The sequence below is a fragment of the Natator depressus genome, chromosome 5, assembly GCF_965152275.1.
Source record: "Natator depressus isolate rNatDep1 chromosome 5, rNatDep2.hap1, whole genome shotgun sequence".
Lineage (NCBI taxonomy): Eukaryota > Metazoa > Chordata > Testudines > Cheloniidae > Natator > Natator depressus.
The window spans coordinates 108,121,510-108,142,092 of record NC_134238.1 but is presented as its reverse complement, the minus strand read 5'-3'; the positions used below and the strand labels follow the sequence as shown (position 1 = coordinate 108,142,092).

At 40.5% G+C, this 20,583-nt stretch overlaps 1 protein-coding gene across 4 annotated transcripts in view; it reads left to right on the top strand.

The window, feature by feature from the left end:
* The window catches only part of BNC2 (basonuclin zinc finger protein 2), a 473,281-nt gene that overhangs the window by 361,857 nt on the left and 90,841 nt on the right, over positions 1 to 20,583 (top strand). For all 4 annotated transcript variants that reach the window (XM_074953438.1, XM_074953440.1, XM_074953441.1 and 1 more), the window contains one exon: positions 1,712 to 1,947. In XM_074953438.1, coding sequence (XP_074809539.1) covers positions 1,712 to 1,947 — 236 coding nt within the window. The remainder of the gene's footprint in view (positions 1 to 1,711; positions 1,948 to 20,583) is intronic.

Below are 20,583 nucleotides of genomic sequence, written 5' to 3'. Positions count from 1 at the left end.
TGTGTGATCTTAGGTCACTTAACCTTTTTGTGTGTGAGTTTCCCAATCTGTAACAATGAGTCTGGTAATGCCAGAGTAGTCAAAACTTGGTTCAGAAGGGTGTTGTGAAGTTTAAATCATTGTGTAAATGTTTGGAGATTCTTGGATGAGAGGTGCTATGACTCTTATTAATATTTTATTAATGTATTCAAATCTTGCTCTTCCATTCCAAATACCCATTGTTATGTGACTAAAAACAGATTCCATTATTTTCCTTTCCCACTATGGAGGCACATACATGTCAAGACCCTTCCCCCCCCCCCCATACATACACACATTCAACAATTTCAATTTTCTAGGTTCTTTTTCCCCTTAATGGAGTACTTTGATATATCTGTTACAGTACTAACAATGTAACCATCCTACGAACAATACCATGGAAAAGAACAAAAACATTTGGGGGTATTTAAGCTCTTCAGATTTTAATCTAAACTGTTTATTAGGTTCTAAATCAGCTGCTCATCATAAGGCCAAATAGTTGAAGAGTGTTGGAAGAATAACAGAATCCTGCCCTTTACATTTCTGCAATATAAATGCCCTGTGGAGAGACATAGGACTTCAGTTCCCCAAGTTTGCCAATCCCTTATCTTTCATGAACATTAAATTTACATTTAAAGCTATTTATTCAAAGTAGCGTTAACCACTAGAATAGGGAAGATCAAACAAATCAGTTGTAAGAAATGAAGTATGAGGAAACCAGAACTCTTTGACAAAAATATTCCTTGGAGTAAATGTGTTGAATGAAGCCAGCGGGTAAATGATAAGGGCCTTTACAATCTCGATGTAAGAAAGCAATTTATCAAGAGTACATGAACTCTCCAGTGAATCCAAGAAGAAACCAAAGTACAGGAGGAGGAGCCCCTATAACATTATTTTAAAAGCTCAAAAAGTTCTGTTTAAAACAAATAGTCTGGAAGTTTAGGTGCTGTGATAGAATTCATAAAGTGGAAAAGAAATTGAGAGCAAATAATAGTATATGCTGAAATGTATGATGCCACATGTAATTCCATCACATTAAACATCACATAAGGGGATAAAGAATTACTATGCTCCTCCCAGCAAACCGAAAATAAAGCTCAAACCTCCTGCAAACCTCACCTTCCCCCACCTCTTTAAGTTATTAATATATTTGATCATAAAATTCATTCAAAAGAGGTAAGTTGGATTGAATTGGCTATGTTTGCCAGTGTAATAACTAGCAGTTCAATTAGCAGTAAATTGATGATTCCAGTTTACGATTATGCACGGCAGCAATTTTTAAAACATTGCAGTGGATTCTGTTTTCATAGATTAAGGCTCAAATTTTTAGAAGTGTTCATTCATTCGGGTGCATCCATTTTTGGTCACCCTAATGTGAGATACTGAGGGCCCAATTCTTCAGAGATTGTGTGTACCCAGAACTCCAATTGAAGTTAATGGGAGCTGTGAGCGCTCAATACCTTTGAAAACCAGCAGGGCACCAAAAACTTAAGCATGAAAGATTAATGAAAACTCTTGAACATTTGAGCCTATTGCTTACTGTCTCTAGTCTGTGGTAAAAAAGATACACTTGGTGTTTATGGGAGATTCACTTTGACAGAATATTAGATATGCTTTAATAATCTTACTTTTATTTTTATTTTCCTCTCTCCCCATCTCTGTGTCTACTCTTACCCCAACCTGTATCTATCAGCTTTGGACAAGCTTAGCACTCAGCATCTGTACCACCCTACCCAAGTGGAGATTGTGCAGTCCAACGTAGTGTTTGACATCAGCAGCCTGATGCTCTATGGTACCCAGGCTGTGCCTGTGAGACTGAAGATATTGCTGGACCGACTCTTCAGTGTATTGAAGCAGGAAGAGGTGCTGCACATCCTGCATGGCTTAGGCTGGACGCTTCGGGACTACGTGCGGGGCTACATCCTTCAGGTAAGAAGAGGTTTAAAGCATGTAGTAAAAATTGTTTGGCTGACCATTATTTTGTATGTTGAAGTTACTAACAGTTGTGCACCCAACATGCTTTTTACTAAAAGTCTGTCCTTTTAACTGTGGATCTTTAGGTAAATAACTGTGAGATGTATTTGACATGTTGTACCTTGACGATGGTACAGTATGTAAAACTTGCTACTTTTGCCTAAGGTACAGGTTCCTATCCACAGTATTCTCTTTTACTTCCTTACACTTAGTGTAGGAAATACCTTGAATACTGCAAATACTGAGGTTACTTAGCTGCAAGCCTTATTTAGTCATCTAAAGCAACTGGCATGTTTTCAAGAGCTACCGCTCAACCTCTATAATCTGAAGTCCGGTGCAGCTGCTCCTTCAACTTTTCCTTTCTTCCTTCACTCATTTATTTTTGAGGGAGGAGAACTATCCTATAATACATTAAAAACCCATATTCCTAATATAAGTTCATGGTTAAAAGCTAACCTTTGAGCTTTTACATGTGGTTTGTAAACCCATTCCCTTTGTAAAATTGTAACAGCTTGATTTAGTCACAAAAAATGGCATTTCCATGTTTAATCTTCACCCAGTCACCTGCAATCTTCACCCAGTCATCCGTTAGCTTCCAAGATAATTTATTATGCTATCTGTTCAAAAGGGCACTTCAGATCTCGTGCCCTATACCACATGGTTCTGAGTGCCCTAAATTGCTACGGGCTTCCATGGGAGTTGTGGGTGCTCAGCACCTTCCAGATTCAAGCCCATAATTTGGACATACCCAAATGAGCCAACCTTGATTTTGAAGATTACTATTATTGCATTTTTGTATTTATTTTATTAATTTATGTAGGCACAAATAACATATTTGGCCTGTTACAGAACACAGAGGAGTCTTTGTTCCTGCCCAAAGGAACTTTCAATGCTTATTTCTTTTATTGCCTGTTTCATGCAACATCCTTTCTGTAGAGGAAGCACATTAGCCTGCACATAATTACACAGTCCTTGATATATCATGTTTTCAAAGAAATTATCTTAAAACTCCTTCTAAAAGATTGTCATAGTAAACAGTTCTGCATTGTAGATAGTCCTAGAGAGAGAAAAAAAAGAGGCTAACTGTTGTATCGAGGCCCTGCTACTCTTATTAAGGTATATACAAATTCTAAAGTTTTTTAGATTTTTTCAGCATTCTTTATGGATTTTTTTAAAGCTAAATGTTACAGGTGTCCACATGTAAAATATAATCTACTATGATTTTAACCCAGTTTCAGAAATTAGAATTGATCTTTTCAGAAAACACGAATGCAGTGTGTCTTGGTACATGCTGTAGTTGCTAATATGTGGCTTGTATTATTGACAGAATGTGGATATTTTTTAGTGATGCATGTATGCTTTGCATTACATTTTAAATTCTGGATTCTGAATGTTGATGTTTAAAAAGGGTGAAAAAATCCTAGTATCCAGATGATTCCAGATGACAAGCTTACTGCCTATTTAGAGACAAACTGTTTGTTTTCAACCATATGATAAAAATCGAGCTAAATATAGGGTCAGAAACAACATTGCAAGCCTCGAACGTGATTCAGTAACTCTTGCAGATAAGAAGAATCTCACTGAAATCAGTGGCTCTGCTCATTTAAGTGTTGCAGAATCAGGCAATTATCTGTTGGAATGATCTGAAGATATGCAAGAATGGAATGTAATATAATTATATAGAGGATTATAAACAGTCACACTGTGCGTCTGAATGGTGTAAAGCCCTATAATACACCATTAGGCTAGAGGTCAGTTTATTTGGCTAAAACTCAATCGTATTGTAGCCCTCAAGGCATCAATTTTACCATTATTGCACTCAACAACAGTATATTGAATATTATGTCAGTTAAAGAGAATAATTATTGAGGCGAGTTAAGGGCGGCTGTTAAAGTCTTACCACATATTGACTTGGTTTGCAGTAGGCTGTAGATTGTGTTACTGGGCAGATGAAGACATGCTACAAGAGACTTAGTCAAGTCTGTCTGTTAGTTTAGCTGTCTAATTTTGTTTGTATTAAAGCTAGGAAACACGGTTTATCGGGGGAAAAGAGAGTTCATTAAACATTTTCAGTGAAACCTGAAGGAATGTGATCAAAATCTTTGGGACCTAACATTAGCATTTATGATTTGGTTTTTAAATAAATACATTGCAAATAACTTTTTCTTTAGTGGAGGAGGGTGGTGTAAGGTAGATTCTGTATGGGAACATATGGTACCCTAGCCACCAGCACTTAGAGTTCACAATAGTGACTATTATAGCATGTAGGTTTTTCTATGAGGTCATCACTGTAGAACTTGAGCACTTCCCAGATATTACTCTGTTTTTCCATACAAAAAGCTAGGTACGGAAGTATTATTAGCCTCATGTTACTGATGGGGAGACAGAGGCACAAAATTAATTGTCCGAATTCACACACAGAATGGGGAGCTGAACCAAGATCTCCTGAGCACCAGTCCAGTGCTGTGGTTACAAGGCCTTTCTTCCTTTTGCATGCAAATTCATTTCTGTTATAATCCAGTGTATTCACTTGCTCAGAACTTTCCCATGTGCATCTATGCAGTCAATGTGCTTGTATCTACTTAGCAAAAACTTGTCATGTTTTCAGGAAGTTAGTTGATTTCAGCCACTCCCCCACCACACAGGGGAAACTAGGACCCAGGTGTTCTGCCCCTCCCCCTGTCTTGTGGCCTTGGGGGAAATTTGCAGATAGTAACCAGCCAGAGACTCCCGTGTGTAGGAGCAGCTAGGGAAGCTTCCAGGCACAGCCATTCAGATATTCTGTGAATTTACAGCAGTTTTGACTGAACTGTCTCTGCCCTGTGATGATTGGCTGTTTGCTTCAACCCTCTCCTTCACAGTCTCTTCACCTCAGTTTTACTCCAGACCTGCCCCTCTTAACCGCTTCTTCCCTGCCTTGTCCTCTCTCACCTCTCTTTCCATCAGTATCCCCTCTCCCTTAACTTTGCTTTCCAAGTAACTGATCCCCTCCTAACTAAATCCAGCAAAAGAAGAAAAAAAATCACAGGACTAACATGACATTGTTTGTAACCATCATCCTGTTCATAGTCTAGGTCTGTAATGAAAGGGAGTATCTGGGCATGATGTAGGTGGAGAGCAGCAGTGGCCATTGCACATCTCCACATACCTAGTCCTGAATACAAATTCCATAGAGCTGCTTTCCATCCAATGTGGAAATTCGGATATTTCATCATTTGTTTTTGTCCTGAATCAGGATAAAAAGTGAAAATACCGAAAACTTTCAGCGAGTTGTGAAAAACTTTGATTCAGAAATGTCTAAATGCTTTGTTTAGACGTTTCCAATCAACACCAAACATTTCAATATCCCTGAACTGAAATATTTCAGTTCAGTTCAACAAATCAAAACAAAATATTTCGCTTGTATTGATTTGACATTAGTCCGCGTTCCTCGAGCTGCCACGGAGTCTGATGGAAGTTGTAGTTCAAGTGCCTCATGCCTCCATTTCCCTATAAGGATTGGGTTACTCACCTGAACAACAAGGTGCTGGTAAAATGACTCCCATAATGCACCACAGTGTTTCAAAGAGAGGGACGACCATAGTGCATTGTGCGAGATGTAGCCACAGCTAGGGAGCCCGACTCAAAGAGGAGAATGGAAGCATGGGGCACATGAATTAGAAAAACCTATGAGGCACAATGACAGCTCAGGCAAACACAGACGAATGTCAAACAACCTGAAACTGAATGGGTCCATTTGGTTCAAGAAACCAAAATGTTTTGGTTGTGTCGACCTGAGCTGATATGAACTATAATGTTTTGATTGTCCCAATGGAAAATTTTAAAAAAATTAGTACAATCAAAGCTTTCCCACAGATTGCCATCGATAAAATTTTCAGAGAAAATTCCCAACCACCCATATTCGGAAAAATTTAAAGAGGAACAGGAGAGGCACACCTAAAGCAGCCAGTGGCAAGCAAGTCGGACAGCAGGGCCGTGCTGGTATGTATGTTTGTCTTCCACACAGGTGTGATTCCCCCTGGTTTTTGGCTGCTCAAGCATTTTGTCTTTAATAGTGAATTTAAAAAGTAACTTGGACGGGTAACATTTTTTGTGCTTATGGAATGGCTTGTTGCATCATTCAGCTAAACCCTTAATGGACCATTATAATGATACAACACTGAGCACACTAGGCAACTCAGGGGGATAGGTAATGTGATAGTCTTTCACCAGTTTTAGAATCTAGGCAAGGTTGATAATGGGGGAAAGTCATTAACACCTGTAAGCTGTTCAATGGCCAGTGCGCAGTGAATGGTGGTCTTTATCTAGTTCTTGGTGCACAGATGTGCACATCATAATTGACAATGATTGACAATTTGGTAAGCAATCTCAGCAGAAGTAAGGTGGGAGACCAAACTAGTCTTTCATTCCTAGAGTGTGATCCCAGAGAACCTACAGGGGAGGGAAACTCTCTGGCCTGTATCCATTCTGTGGACAAATAAAGGGCTTTAGTTTTTAGGGCTGTTAACCTGTTGTCTACCAAAAGAAATGAATTTGTTTTATTTATTCTAGTATGGAACTGTAGGTCTTCTCACTGAGAGAGTGCAATGTGAATCCATCTTTATGTCAGTGAGATCTTCTGTCAACCAATACAAATATGCTCGTTCAGATTCTGGCACCCTTACTCACGTTGAGAGTACTTTTCTCTGTCTCAACTTTCATTGATTTCACATGGGCTACTTGTGCCATAAAGAATTGCTTAATGTGAATAAGGGTTGTAGATTCTGATCCTTTACAAATAATGATTTTATGTTGTTGTTAATAACAATTCAGTACTTTTAAAAGCATTTCATGAGCAATTAATATTCACAGCATCACATTACAGATGGGGAAGTTAAGGCACAGACATCATGTTAGTGGCCAGGATTAGAATCTAGGTATTCTCAGTACTTTCCTGCTCACAAACCATCTGCAAAAATCTATCATAGGCATCTAGTTAAAAATTCCACTGCTGCTGCATGAACCAGAAAAGACTTCAGCTCAGTCTCCCATTGCTGTGATGGTTCTGCAGGGCTGATCAGACTACAAAGAGATAAACACTTGTTTTAGTCACTGAAGTCAGCTAAATACACAGAGGGAGTCAAATAAGATTGTTGTTTTTCCACAGACATTTTTCTGATAACTGCACACTAACTCAGTCAAGTTGCACATGCTCTATATTCGATGGTGTAGTGTTTTTTTAAACTCAGTTTTGAAATATATATATATATTTTTAAATCTCTGGAGTGTACCCACATCCATATCAGATGTCTGCTCATACATGGAAAAGCTGTATTATCTTTGCGTGACAATACTCGACTAGTTTTGTAAATTATAACCACTCAGCATTTGCACCTAAGGAAGATAGTGGAACAGGTTGTTCTATCTTACTGGCCTGGTAATATCAGAGTCAGAAGGGAAATTGATTGTTCTTTTGACCCATTTTTGCATCGAGAGTAGGTAGAGGTGTTTGAGGATAAACCAAAGAACTGTAATGTGTTTTTCTCCTTTTCTTTCAAGTATGCTGCATAATCATTATTAACCTGATGTGGCTATGGACATTATTTAACTATCCTTAAAATTAAATATTGCTCACAATTGGATTTGCCTATGGCAGATTACAATAAAGCATTGGTAGTGAAGCATTGCCCTCCTTGAGCAGAGTGCGTGTCTGTGTCTCAGCTTTCCTGTCTGTTCCCCTCTGTTAGAGTAACACGGTGCCTAGCTAAGGATATTTGTTCATTACAGTTCCTAGGGTGGCACAGCTATGATGCTGCAGTTGTTTAGACCAGGCCTAAGATGCTCATGTTTTTGCTATCAAGCATTAAGTGCAAGACATTCCTGGGTTCATGTAAGCAGTTTGCTGAAGAATCTCCACTCAACACATAAGCATCACTCGCCAAAAAAGTGCACTCTGGAGATATCAGCTGGGCTAAGAATACGTGAGGTAATGGTAACATACCTTCTTAAACTCAACACTATCTATTAATAACAATCATAAGTCCTGTGAAATTGCAGTCAGCTTCCTTTCCCAAGACAAGCATTTCATCACAAGAAGATTCCATCTAATTGGATAATACCTACAAGACATTGTTTATGATGATGAAAATAATTAAACCACGAAAGCAGAAAGCATACAGGGAGTGGAAGATGGGAGGGATCAGCAAGGAAAGCTACCTTATTGAGGTCAGAACATGTAGGGATAAAGTGAGACAGGCTAAAAGTCAAGTAGAGTTGGACCTTGCAAAGGGAATTAAAACCAACAGTAAAAGGTTCTATAGCCATATAAATAAGAAGAAAACAAAGAAAGAAGAAGTGGGACCACTAAACACAGAGGATGGAGTGGAGGTCAAGGATAATCTAGGCATGGCCCAATATTTAAACAAATACTTTGCCTCTGTCTTTAATAAGGCTAAAGAGGATCTTCGGGATAAAGGTAGCATGACAAATGGGAATGAGGATATGGAGGTAGATATTACCATATCTGAGGTAGAAGCGAAACTCAAACAGCTTAATGGATCTAAATTGGGGGGCCCAGATAATCTTCATCCAAGAATATTAAAGAAATTGGCACATGAAATTGCAAGCCCATTAGCAAGAATTTTTAATGAATCTGTAAACTCAGGGGTTGTACCGTATGATTGGAGAATTGCTAACATAGTTCCTATTTTTAAGAAAGGGGAAAAAAGTGATCCGGGTAACTATAGGCCTGTTAGTTTGACATCTGTAGTATGCAAGGTCTTGGATAAAATTTTGAAGGAGAAGGTAGTTAAGGACTTTGAGGTCAATGGTAAATGGGACAAAATACAACATGGTTTTACAACAGATAGATCGTGCCAAACCAACCTGATCTCCTTCTTTGAGAAAGTAACAAATTTTTTAGACAAAGGAAATGCAGTGGATCTAATTTACCTAGATTTCAGTAAGGCGTTTGATACCGTGCCACATGGGGAATTATTAGTTAAATTGGAAAAGACGGGGATCAATATGAAAATTGAAAGGTGGATAAGGAATTGCTTAACAGGGAGACTACAACGGGTCCTACTGAAAGGTGAACTGTCAGGCTGGAGGGAGGTTACCAGTGGAGTTCCTCAAGGATTGGTTTGGGGACCAATCTTATTTAATCTTTTTATTACTGACCTCGGCACAAAAAGTGGGAGTGTGCTAATAAAGTCTGCGGATGATACAAAGCTGGGAGGTATTGCCAATTTAGAGAAGGACAGGGATATCATACAGGAGGATCTAGATGACCTTGTAAACTGGAGTAATAGTAATAGGATGAAATTTAATAGTGAGAAGTGTAAGGTCATGCGTTTAGGGATTAATAACAAGAATTCTAGTTATAAGCTGGAGACGCATCAATTAGAAGTAACGGAGGAGGAGAAGGACCTTGCAGTATTGGTTGATCATAGGATGACTATGAGCTGCCAATGTGATATGGCTGTGAAAAAAAGCTAATGCGGTCTTGGGATGCATCAGGCGAGGTATTTCCAGTAGGGATAAGGAGGTTTTAGTACTGTTATACAAGGCACTGGTGAGACCTCACCTGGAATACTGTGTGCAGTTCTGGTCTCCCATGTTTAAGACGGATGAATTCAAACTGGAACAGGTACAGAGAAGGGCTACTAGGATGATCCGAGGAATGGAAAACTTGCCTTATGAAAGGAGACTCAAGGAGCTTGGCTTGTTTAGCCTAACTAAAAGAAGGTTGAGGGGAGATATGATTGCTCTCTATAAATATATCAGAAGGATAAATACCGGAGAGGGAGAGGAATTATTTAAGCTCGGTACCAATGTGGACACAAGACCAAATGGATATAAACTGGCCACCAGGAAGTTTAGACTTGAAATTAGACGAAGGTTTCTAACCATCAGAGGAGTGAAGTTTTGGAATAGCCTTCCAAGGGAAGCAGTGGGGGCAAAAGATCTATCTGGCTTTAAGATTAAACTTGATAAGTTTATGGAGCAGATGGTATGATGGGATAACATGGTTTTGGTAATTAAATATTCATGGTAAATAGGCCCAATGGCCTGTGATGGGATATTAGATGGGATGGGATCTGAGTTACCCAGGAAAGAATTTTCTGTAGTATCTGGCTGGTGAATCTTGCCCATATGCTCAGGGTTTAGCTGATCGCCATATTTGGGGTCGGGAAGGAATTTTCCTCCAGGGCAGATTGGAAGAGGCCCTGGAGGTTTTTCGCCTTCCTCTGTAGCATGGGGCACGGGTCACTTGCTGGAGGATTCTCTGCTCCTTGAAGTCTTTAAATCATGATTTGAGGACTTCAATAGCTCAGACATAGGTGAGAGTTTTTTTGCAGGAATGGGTGGGTGAAATTCTGTGGCCTGCGTTGTGCAGGAGGTCAGACTAGATGATCATAATGGTCCCTTCTGACCTTAGTATCTATGAATCTATGATTTTTGCAATCTAATGGTGACATAGGTAGCAAGCCAAAAATACTTGTATCCATTTCAGTCAGAGAAAATTCTTCTGCTTCTTTCAGATAGATTGTAAGATGATGCAACAAAATGATAGCTGACAATTACCTCCCATGAATACAATAAAAATGTATTTTATGTATGTTGGGGGTCTCTGCATTTAACAAAGGTTTCTTTCTCCCATCTAAGTCTGGCTGTCTCTTTTTCTAAGTGTATTTAACATCAACCTATCTTTATTAATGAATACTTTGCACTTGTTTAGCAAATTCCATCAGAGGATCTCAGAGCAGCTTACTTGCATTCATGAATTTAGCCTTGCCACATCCCTGTGAGGTAGGTGATTATTATCCCCTTGTTACAGATTGAAAACTGAGGCAGCAAGAAGTTTAATAGGCAGCAGGTTAAAAGAAACAAAAGGAAGTATTTCTTTACACAATGCACAGTCAACCTGTGGAACTCCTTGTCAGAGGATGTTGTGAAGGCCAGGACTATAACAGAGTTCAAAAAAGAACTAGATAAATTCCTGGAGGTTAGGTCCATCAATGGCTATTAGCCAAGATGGGCAGGGATGGTGTCTAGTCTCTGTTTGCCAGAAGCTGGGAATAGGCAACAGGGGATGGATCACTTGATAATTACCTGGTCTGTTTATTCCCTCTGAAGCACCTAGCATTGGCCACTGTCGGAAGACAGGATACTGGGCTAGATGGACCTTTGGCCTGACCCAGTATGGCCGTTCTTATGTTTTGTTCTTTTGTTCTTAAGTTAGGAGGCTTACCCAAGAAAGTCTGGGGCAGAATGTGGAATTAGAACCAGACTTCCAACTCCTCGCCCAGTCATTTCATCACCTTCCTATGTTCAGCTAATAATTGCCACTGATATTTAAATTATTTGAAGGTGGAGGGGAGTTACCTTTCATTTATGGCTTTATTAATTCTGCCTTTTTTCAGGTTTGTGCAGTATATTCTGCTCTGTATTTCCCTCTTATTTGTTGTTTCATTATAGTCACTTGTGCTCCTTTGCTCAAGTATTCTCTCTGTTTAACTTCTCTCTGCCAAGACCCCCAAACCCTGGCAGTTTTCAAAGCATCTGTGTGAATGAAACTTAAATTGACTACTGTGCGTGCTGCTTATTTCTTGCTTTCAGTCCCTCTTTTTTTCTTCTCTTGCTTTTCTCTTTCCATTCCCACTTACTCCCTCTGTTGTCCTTTTCTCCGCATTCCCTTTCTCCTCCTCCATCCCTCCTTCAGCCGCATTCCTGTTCAACTTCCCTTCCTTCCCCACTCCCTCCTCTTTATCACACTATGCTAGACCCGCTGACAGAAATTCCGGGCCTCAGGGGCAGAATTGTCCCTGGGCGGAAGTGATGAATCCATCACTTCCGGGACCACCCATAGCGGCCCACTGGGCCCCCCCAAGGCATGGGTCAGGAGCGGTCTCGCACACCTTGGCACCCTGCAGCCCACCCGGGCAATTTAAAAGGGCGGTAGCGGCCGGGGGCTCTCAGGCCCTTTTAAATTTCCCGGGCCCCTGGACAACTGCCCCCTTCCCCCCCCCCCCCCCGCCCCCTATCAATGGGCCTGCATTATGCTATTCACCTCCTGAGTTTTCCATGCCATCCACAGCACCCTGCCTCTTAAAATCCATGTTTATGATCAGCTGGAAGAGTTTCTTCTTTTCCACAAGTCAGCTTAAAGTGACTCCCCTTGTCTTCATGAAATAAAGGGCCACTACTGTGCTCCTTGCTCTTTTGTATTCATTTCAGCTGTTCTAAACCAGCAGTTAATACCACATACACTCTCAGCTGAGAAGGGGCAGGACAGTACAGAGATTCTGAGCCATCACACAGCTCTTGAGCCACAGGGAAGCAGTGTTGTGCAGGAGGACAGCAGTGTTGCTCTGACTCCAGTGTGCAATGCTTTCAAAATTTGTGTGTGTATCTGCACTTACCTCCCTAACATCTCCCTGCCTCTTTTGGTACCCTTGACTCTGTAGCACCACTCCCAACTGTCCTGATTACGTGACTTTTTAACTGCTTTATCACACCTGTTCACACTTATATGCTACCTGAACAGGAAAAGAATGGGAGAGAGGCAAAGAGTTCATAGGCTCTTCTGAATGTGTCATCCAGACAGGTTGCATGACAGCAGAGGCATGGAAAACACGCAAAGACAATTTGGGTTTTCAGAATGTGTGAAGCGGGAAAATACTATGTGCTGGTGCTCTGTGACTTGTCTCTTGCAATGAAGCAGACAGCTGTCTAATCCCAACTGGTCAACAGTGGTGTATGTGATGCTTATATATAGTGGTTGCTAGGATAGTCAACCTTTATGAGTTGCCACCCAGTGGTATCTGAGAACAAGAAATAACTAGACCTTCTCAGATACCTCAGGGTGGCAAAGGCAACCGTTGCATGCCTGGCAAAGGCAAAAAGAGACTTTATACACATATGTTTCTTTTACCGGAGAAGCAGTCCTGGTTGTTTACAATATTGGGGTAAGCGGGAGCAGTGGTACGGAGCACACAGTCATCCCACTGACTGACACATGGTTTCACACAGCTGGGCACAGAGCGTGGAAATGCCTGTTACTGAAGGTCTGTCAAGCATACACCAGAACCATGTGTGCTTCTTTCTAAACTGAGCCGAAAAGCTCTTTAGCTGCCAAGAACTAAATTAATGGTTCTGTTTCTTCTGCAACAATTGATGAAATCACAAACACCTAAAACAGAGCGAAGAGAGGGGAGGTGCATTTTACCTCAGTCTCTGTGCATCTTGAGGTGTGAGTGATGCTATCAAGTGAACTTGAGTCTTGGCAGGTAAGCAAAGGAGGAAACAATTTTCATCTTTCAGAAATTCCATTAACTCTTTGTGATCATAAACCTTCTTAAATGATTATGTTTTAAATAAATAAAATGGGATAATCTGTGGGCATGTCCAGTGTTACCCTCATCTCCTGCGCCAGAGACTCACTCTTCTCACTGAACATGCTCATTTGAATCAGTCGTTGGATCAGATCCTCCGTGAAGTTCACTTGGCTACATTGAGGAGCTCTGACTCTTTCTGTATTTGGGGTCAGAAGGCAGGGGTTAATGCCAATGCCCTAGTTCCATGTGAGCAGTGCAAGGATCTTTTTTTTTTAAACACCTTATATTAGTGAGAATAGCTGTGCAGTCTCTGCACCCAGAACCATAGGGATCAGCATCTCTCCCCCCCCCACACACTGTAGTAGCATAGGGATCAGCATCTCTACCCCTCCTCCCCCTCCACACACTGTAGTACTAAGATTAGTGCCTCTGCTCACTAAAGACCAGCATATCCTGTCTCCTGATGACTTCTGGCTAAATTCAAATTGTGGTCTTGGAGGTGAAAGGGTCAGTGCATTACCCAGTCAGCCACATATCAACTGAGATTAGCTAAATTAGAGAGTACTTAGTATTTGGATCCTTCCAAACCATGACAGTTGAACAGTTAGACTTTTCCTAATTTAGACACTTACTGCCCTTATCTTGAAATTTGGGGGTAGTTTTGATTGTCTGTGTGTCAGAGCTGGCTTCAGGCAGTCATGAAACCGAGGACCACAGAGACTTAGGAGTCAGGAAAGCCCCCAGAGACTCAAATTTGTCATCTATCTAGCATCAGTTGATTTAATGCTTTTCTTGAAGTCTAAGGGATCTCAGGGGGACTTTTTCCCCTTGCAGCCCTGATCTTTCAATGAGGTACTAGTGCTTGTCCAATAACAAAGAATAACAGTGAAGTATGAATGACTCTCATTAGAAGGGGTAAATGTCATTAACGCTTATTGTTGCCTTGTAGGCAGTAGGAGTACAATGCCAAGCATAGAGAGAGAAACACAACAAAAAAAACCCCTATCTTAACACTGTACATTCTGAATCTGTAAGGTTAAACCCTTATATTTTAATTAGGGAATTTAGTTTTATTTCTATTTAAGAAATCTCTCCTGTATGTTGGTTGACATTTCTGTAGAAATGGGAAGCAGTATGTCCTTGTGTCTTGAACACTTGACTTGGCTTCAGGAAACCTGAATTCTTCTGCTGGCTCTGTTTTTTTAACTCGTTGCATGTCTCTTCTGTGCGTCAGTTTCCCTCATGTACAAAATGATCCTAATTAATATTTGGGTGTTGTAAGACTAAATTAGTTAATGTTTGTAAAGTGCTTTTGAGATCCTCAGATGAAAGGGGGTATGTAATTACTAAGGGTTGGTCTACACTAGAAAATTAAATCTATCCAGTTATGTCGCTCAAGGGTATGAAAAATCCACAACCCCTGTGCAACATAGTTAAGCCAACCTAAGTCCCAGAATAGACAGCTCTAGGTCAATGGAAGAATTTTTCCATCAACCTAGCTGCCACCTCTTGAGAAGATGGATTTACTACAGCAGTGGGAGTATCCCTTCCGTCACTGTGGGACATGTCTACATTACAGCACTGCAATTATGCCACTGTAGTGTTTTAAGTGTAGACCAGGGCCGGCTCCAGGAACCAGCTTTCCAAGTAGGTGCTTGGGGCGGCATTCAGAATAGGGCGGCACTCCGTGTCCCGCGGCAGCTCTTGGGCTCTTCCAGGCGCGGTGGCAATTCGGTGGCTACTGCTTGGAGCAGCAAAATTGGTAGAGCCACCCCTGGTGTAGATATAGCCTACGTAGTAGTATTGCTAAGTAAAATTCTGAATATCACCTCTATCTGGAATAGGACTTGTCAGTAATTAATTTTTAACATAATCTTTTTAGCAAACTTGAGAGGAAAAAAATGGTCTCATCTTTTAATTTTGGGACATTGTGGATGATTTTTGCCTTGTTATAGTAGACAAAAATTAATATGTATTTGTGTCTGTGTATATACAGCCTTGTGTTGAAATCCAGACCCCGTAAAGTTAATGACAGAATTCCCATTAACTTCAGTGGGGCCAGGATTTCACCCTTGGAGTCTTACAGTTCCTCCTCCAAGAAGGGTGTGGAAGTCAGTGTTATTCATTGACATTCATCCTGCAGAGCCAAGAAATCCCTTGCAGGACAGTTGGAATTTTAAGGCTGCAGGACTGCATTATGTCTTCATAACATATGATGGTGTGGTCTGCTAAACAGGAATTTGATATGGCAGTATTGAGTATCGCTAACCCAAACATTCAAAAATCATAAATCAGGCTCCCAAAATTGAGAGATTGTTTAATCATGAGATTAAAAAAATAGATTTTTGGTTCTATTTGTCTGTTTGTATTTGAGCATTTAGGATTCACGCTTTTAAGTTTTCTCCACAACCATTAGGCTTTCTTTCTTTCTTTCTTTCTTTCTTTCTTTCTTTCTTTCTTTCTTTCTTTCTTTCTTTCTTTCTTTCTTTCTTTCTTTCTTTCTTTCTTTCTTTCTTTCTTTCTTTCTTTCTTTCTTTCTTTCTTTCTTTCTTTCTTTCTTTCTTTCTTTCTTCAAAAGAACTTTAAGAGTAGTGGTTTAAGAGAACACCTATTATCACTAGACCCATGATAAAATCACAAGAGTTTATGACACTGCAGAAGTTGTCCTGAATCACTAATAAATTATGCAGGTCATCCCAAACAAGTTTTTATATCCCACACACATTCCTATGTACGTCACATCTTTTATAGAAAAACTTTTTAAAGCTTTTGAGAGTGTTAAATAATTTTACTGGTACTATTTTTCAATCCTTGCAATTGTAAAGTCGGCTTCCTCCTTGTCATGAGTCTACCCAGAAGGAGAGAGAAATTATCACTAATAACATTTCAGAAAACTCTAAAAATAGCTTTTCTGGGTACATCATCACATTAAGGGCCAGTATCTTGGGACATTCCAGAACTAGAAGAAGCAAGTGCTGCATGTCCCAGTGGAAAACTTGAACTCTCTTCCTCTTTCATTGGTATAAAGCTCCCATTTTGTAGTCGCAAGGGTAGTGAGATAATGGATGTTAGACCTGTCAGTGGTCCAGACCTGGCTATCAGTCATCCTATGCCTCAGACCAAGATAATTTTTGCTTTTGTTTTTGAGATGTGGGAGCAGAGGTGGAGGGGGGACAAGCAGGAAGGAAAAATGTCTATGGCAGATTTGTGTTGAAAATAAATAAGTATTTTGACTGTTTGAGACTTCTCAGAGGTATGGAATGTTTGAAGCTGGAAGATGGATTAGCACAGGTGAGGTATTTAGAACAGAAGACATGGTGGTCAATGAGGTGGTCAATGGCACATGATGAATTTTATTTAGATATCACCAACATATTGTGACGGGTTCCCCCTGGGTTCCACCTGGAACTGGGGTACCACTGAGCCCCCCGACCCACCAGCCTGGTCTCCCATTCACTCTGCAATGCTGTGACAAGCTGCAGACACACTCCTGGTCTCTCACTGTCACCAGCACACAGGTAGGGGGACACGCAGCTCTAGTAACATGCAGACAGGCTTTCTGACCAACCCCTGCATGGGAAGGCTATACAGCTAGGTCACTTACCAGCCTCTCAGGCACACACCCCCTCTGGAGGGTTAACCCAAAATTATACCGTCTTGCATTGCACAGAGAACTATACAGCTTAAGCTCATAAAATTCACCCTCTCCCTCAAAGCAACAGCTTTCTTCCCCAATTTGTAATTTCCACACACTGATTTTAGACAAAACAAAAACAAGTTTATTAGCTACAAAAGATAGATTTTAAGTGATTATAAGGGATAGCAAACAGATCAAAGCAGGTGACCTAGGTGAAATAAACAAAAGCTCAATCTAAGCTTAATATACTAAAGAGATTAGATATGAGTAGCAAATTCTCACCCTAATTGTTGATTTAGGTTGTTTGCAGAGATCCTTGAGGGGCCAGCTGCGCTTGCTTGGAGCTTAAAAACCCCAAGTATTCCTTTCGCAGGCTAGGAATCCCTCTAGCCTGGGTCCAGCCCTCGCCCCCCGCCCCCCAGTTCAGTCCTTATTCCTCAGGCGTTTTTGAGAGTCTTCTTTGGGCGAAGCAGTGCTTCCCCTGCAACGGAAGATCTCTACACCCCTTACATGATTGATGTCATTTGGTCCTGTGTGTAATGCTAGCATGGGAGCATGTACGCATGAGAAGTGCCAGCTTGACAAATCTGGAGACCAGTGTTGTTCTATCCATGTACAGAACAGGTATGTATTGGCAGTGTCAGTTCAAGTTTCCTTATGCCACTTCCCAACCATCTCTCTAGAGGAACCATTTCTAGGAGAGTGTATCTATCTATTTATATATTTAATATATATTACAGAAGTTTTGTGTCAGACGCTAGTTAAATTTTATACGTTTCAGATTGATCTGCTGACTGTGGCCTCTTAATTGATTTTTATTTGTTGATTTTTATTACTACACTCATCTTAATGTGTAAACGGTGAGATTAGGTTGTTTTGGGGTTGTCTGTGAGTTTGAAGGGTGTTTAGATAGCTAGGAGAAAGTGGGCATACCTGTGGAAGGGTTAGTTCTAACTGAAGAGGGCCACAAGAAACAAGGTAGGGCTCACATGACTGCTCTCCCCAGATGCACAACTGTGTAATGTAAATCATCTGGGTTCCATGGCTTAATTGAGACACTGGGTTTAAAAAGTTTTAACTTATAGTGTGCTTGTTCTGTTGACACGTGGTAGTCTGCCGTATCAAAAATATCAATGGAAATGTAGTACGTTAACAGGCAGCTACTCACTTTACCAGTTTAAAGACTTGTTGGCTGGAGTAGGGTCAAAATGTCAACACAGTAGAAAACTTCAGTCTTCTGGGTTCTAAAGTGTTTCTGATCATTTAAATGTCAAGCTAGTTTGAGGTTCTTTAGATGTCTGGGCTATTTGAAATGAATAGACATCTCTCACACTTGCAGATTTATATATTTTCCCCAGCAAATAACTTCGTTAGCATAGTGGTAATTGTTCACGTGTATTTTCCTCACAATAGTGCAAATGCTAAAAAAGAAAGAAAGTCATAAATGAAGACATCATTCACAGCCAGCACAATAGTCGGATCCAAGAATTAGCCCACCATTGGTGGCCACACAACTACAGTAATATCTCACTAACATGCTCACTTTCACTTCAACAATGCTATTATCCACAGTGCATACAAGAAAGAAATGAAAATCTCACTGCTATGCAAAACCTTAGTTCCTGTTGTATTGTACAAAAGTCCACATTTCCTACTGACTCAGCTCCATTTCTCATTGTCAGAGCCTAAGCCCCAATTCAGCAAGGGACGTAAGCCTATGCGCATGAGTAGTCCTATTAACTTCAACAAGTTGCTACTCATACCTTTAAGGTTAGGCACATGCCTAAGCACTCTTCCGTATTGGGGCCATCATGAAGGTCTGTTACCTCAGTTACTTCCCTTTGCAGATGGGATCACTAAACACAGCCACTTTCCTGGAAAGGCTGCCATTTATTTAAACTGTAAAGCTTTGAATGGGAACAAATTACAGGTCACTACAATATAGTGTGTGAGGAGTTTTTTTGATTGAAAATGACAAGGTTCCTGGCAACTTTCCTTTATTTTTAACTCTTTCTTCTCCTGTAGATTCCCCTATGCCACTTCCCTGATGTTCATTTGCTCTAGAGAAGCTGAGCAAAAAAACCTGGTGTGTGTGGGATGGGGTGGCAAATTCTGCATTCTGAGCCTCTTGAATGGGCAAATCTTGCACTACATCTCCTGTCAGTGGTGGAGAGCCCATTGTGCATGAGGGCCAGACAGCCCAAATTAGGATGTCCATAGCCCCTGCGTGCCAAGTTGCTTAAGTGCTCACCATGAACAGGGAGTAAGTGGAAGAAAAAACAAGGGCAAAGTCACTTCACAAGTCCCCTGCCTGTTCCTCTCCCCATTCCCTTGGGGCGGTTGTATAGGAGCCTCTGCACCCCTGAGGAGACAGTAGTGGCTATGAAGTAAACTTTGCAAGATGGTTCCCTTTCTTTGTGGACCTTACAGGCCTCCCTAATCTAAAGCATAGATCTATTGCTCAGGCTATTCAGGGAGCTAAGAATTTGCCTAAAGTGCTGAGCTGATTTAAAAGTATGAACAAGCTACTAACATGAGTTTCTGTTCTCTTCAAAATGTGACTGGATGTAATTTACTTAATACGCTCTATGGAAAAAAAGGAAAGGGGTTTTGGAAAAGCAGTTTAAGAGCTGCATTGATACATGAGAGATTGAGCTAATATGAAGAACACAGTACAGCTAAAGAATCAGAGGCAAGGAATGGAGGAGTTTTAAAATGTTATGTTTCCATCAAACTTTGGCATGTTTAAAAACCAGCCTTCCTTCCTAGTATCCTGGCCTTTTATTTCTATTGGCAGCTTGTAGTTTGTGTCACTCAGAAATTTATAATGAATCCACAAAAAATAAATAGTATTGCATTTTGTTTGGGGAAAACAGGAGATCTGCACTTTGACAGATTCATGTAGATGGGCTGACAACATAACTGTGTTTGGTGAGCATGGCTTTAAAAAATGTTGGACATGTTTTGTGTATAGCCCTTTGAGAATTAATTCTGACCAGATTACACTGTAAATAACGTTAACAGTCATAAAATAAACACAGCCGTGGTTTGTGCCATATGTTTTATCATTATTTTGTGGCTTCTTTTTTGTTTGTTTTTACTAATAGGGAGCCTACTGATAGCTCTGTGAAGTTGTGTTTATGTATTGGGGGCGGGGAAAGGTAAATTAAACTTGTATTTTTAAAAAAACTTGACTTCACACCTGAGTGTGTCGGGGCAAATTTGGGTTTTAAAACTAAAAAAGGCTCCAAATATGTAGCCACTAACATTACAAACACAGAATAATAACATTTGCGTGGGGCAGATTTTGGTATCTAATTTAATAGCACCTTAGTCCATGAGCAGTCCCATTTGCAATCCATCCATTCCCCATTTGCCCCTGCCCCCAACTCTTTTAGTTGGGCTGCTTAAATGCACCTGTATTTAACAGACAGAGAGAGAGAACACACATTTGGTCAAGAATATTTTTGGAATGCAAATGTGTAAATGTTCTGGGTTATTGTTGCCCCTTTATTTCAAGGGAGGCAGAGGGAAAATGGCAATTATTTTTGTATAGAATAGATCTGATAAATAGGAGGTGAACTGTAGGTCTCATCATGTTACTTTTCTTTCCTTATCATGAAGGGCAGGTTGTCC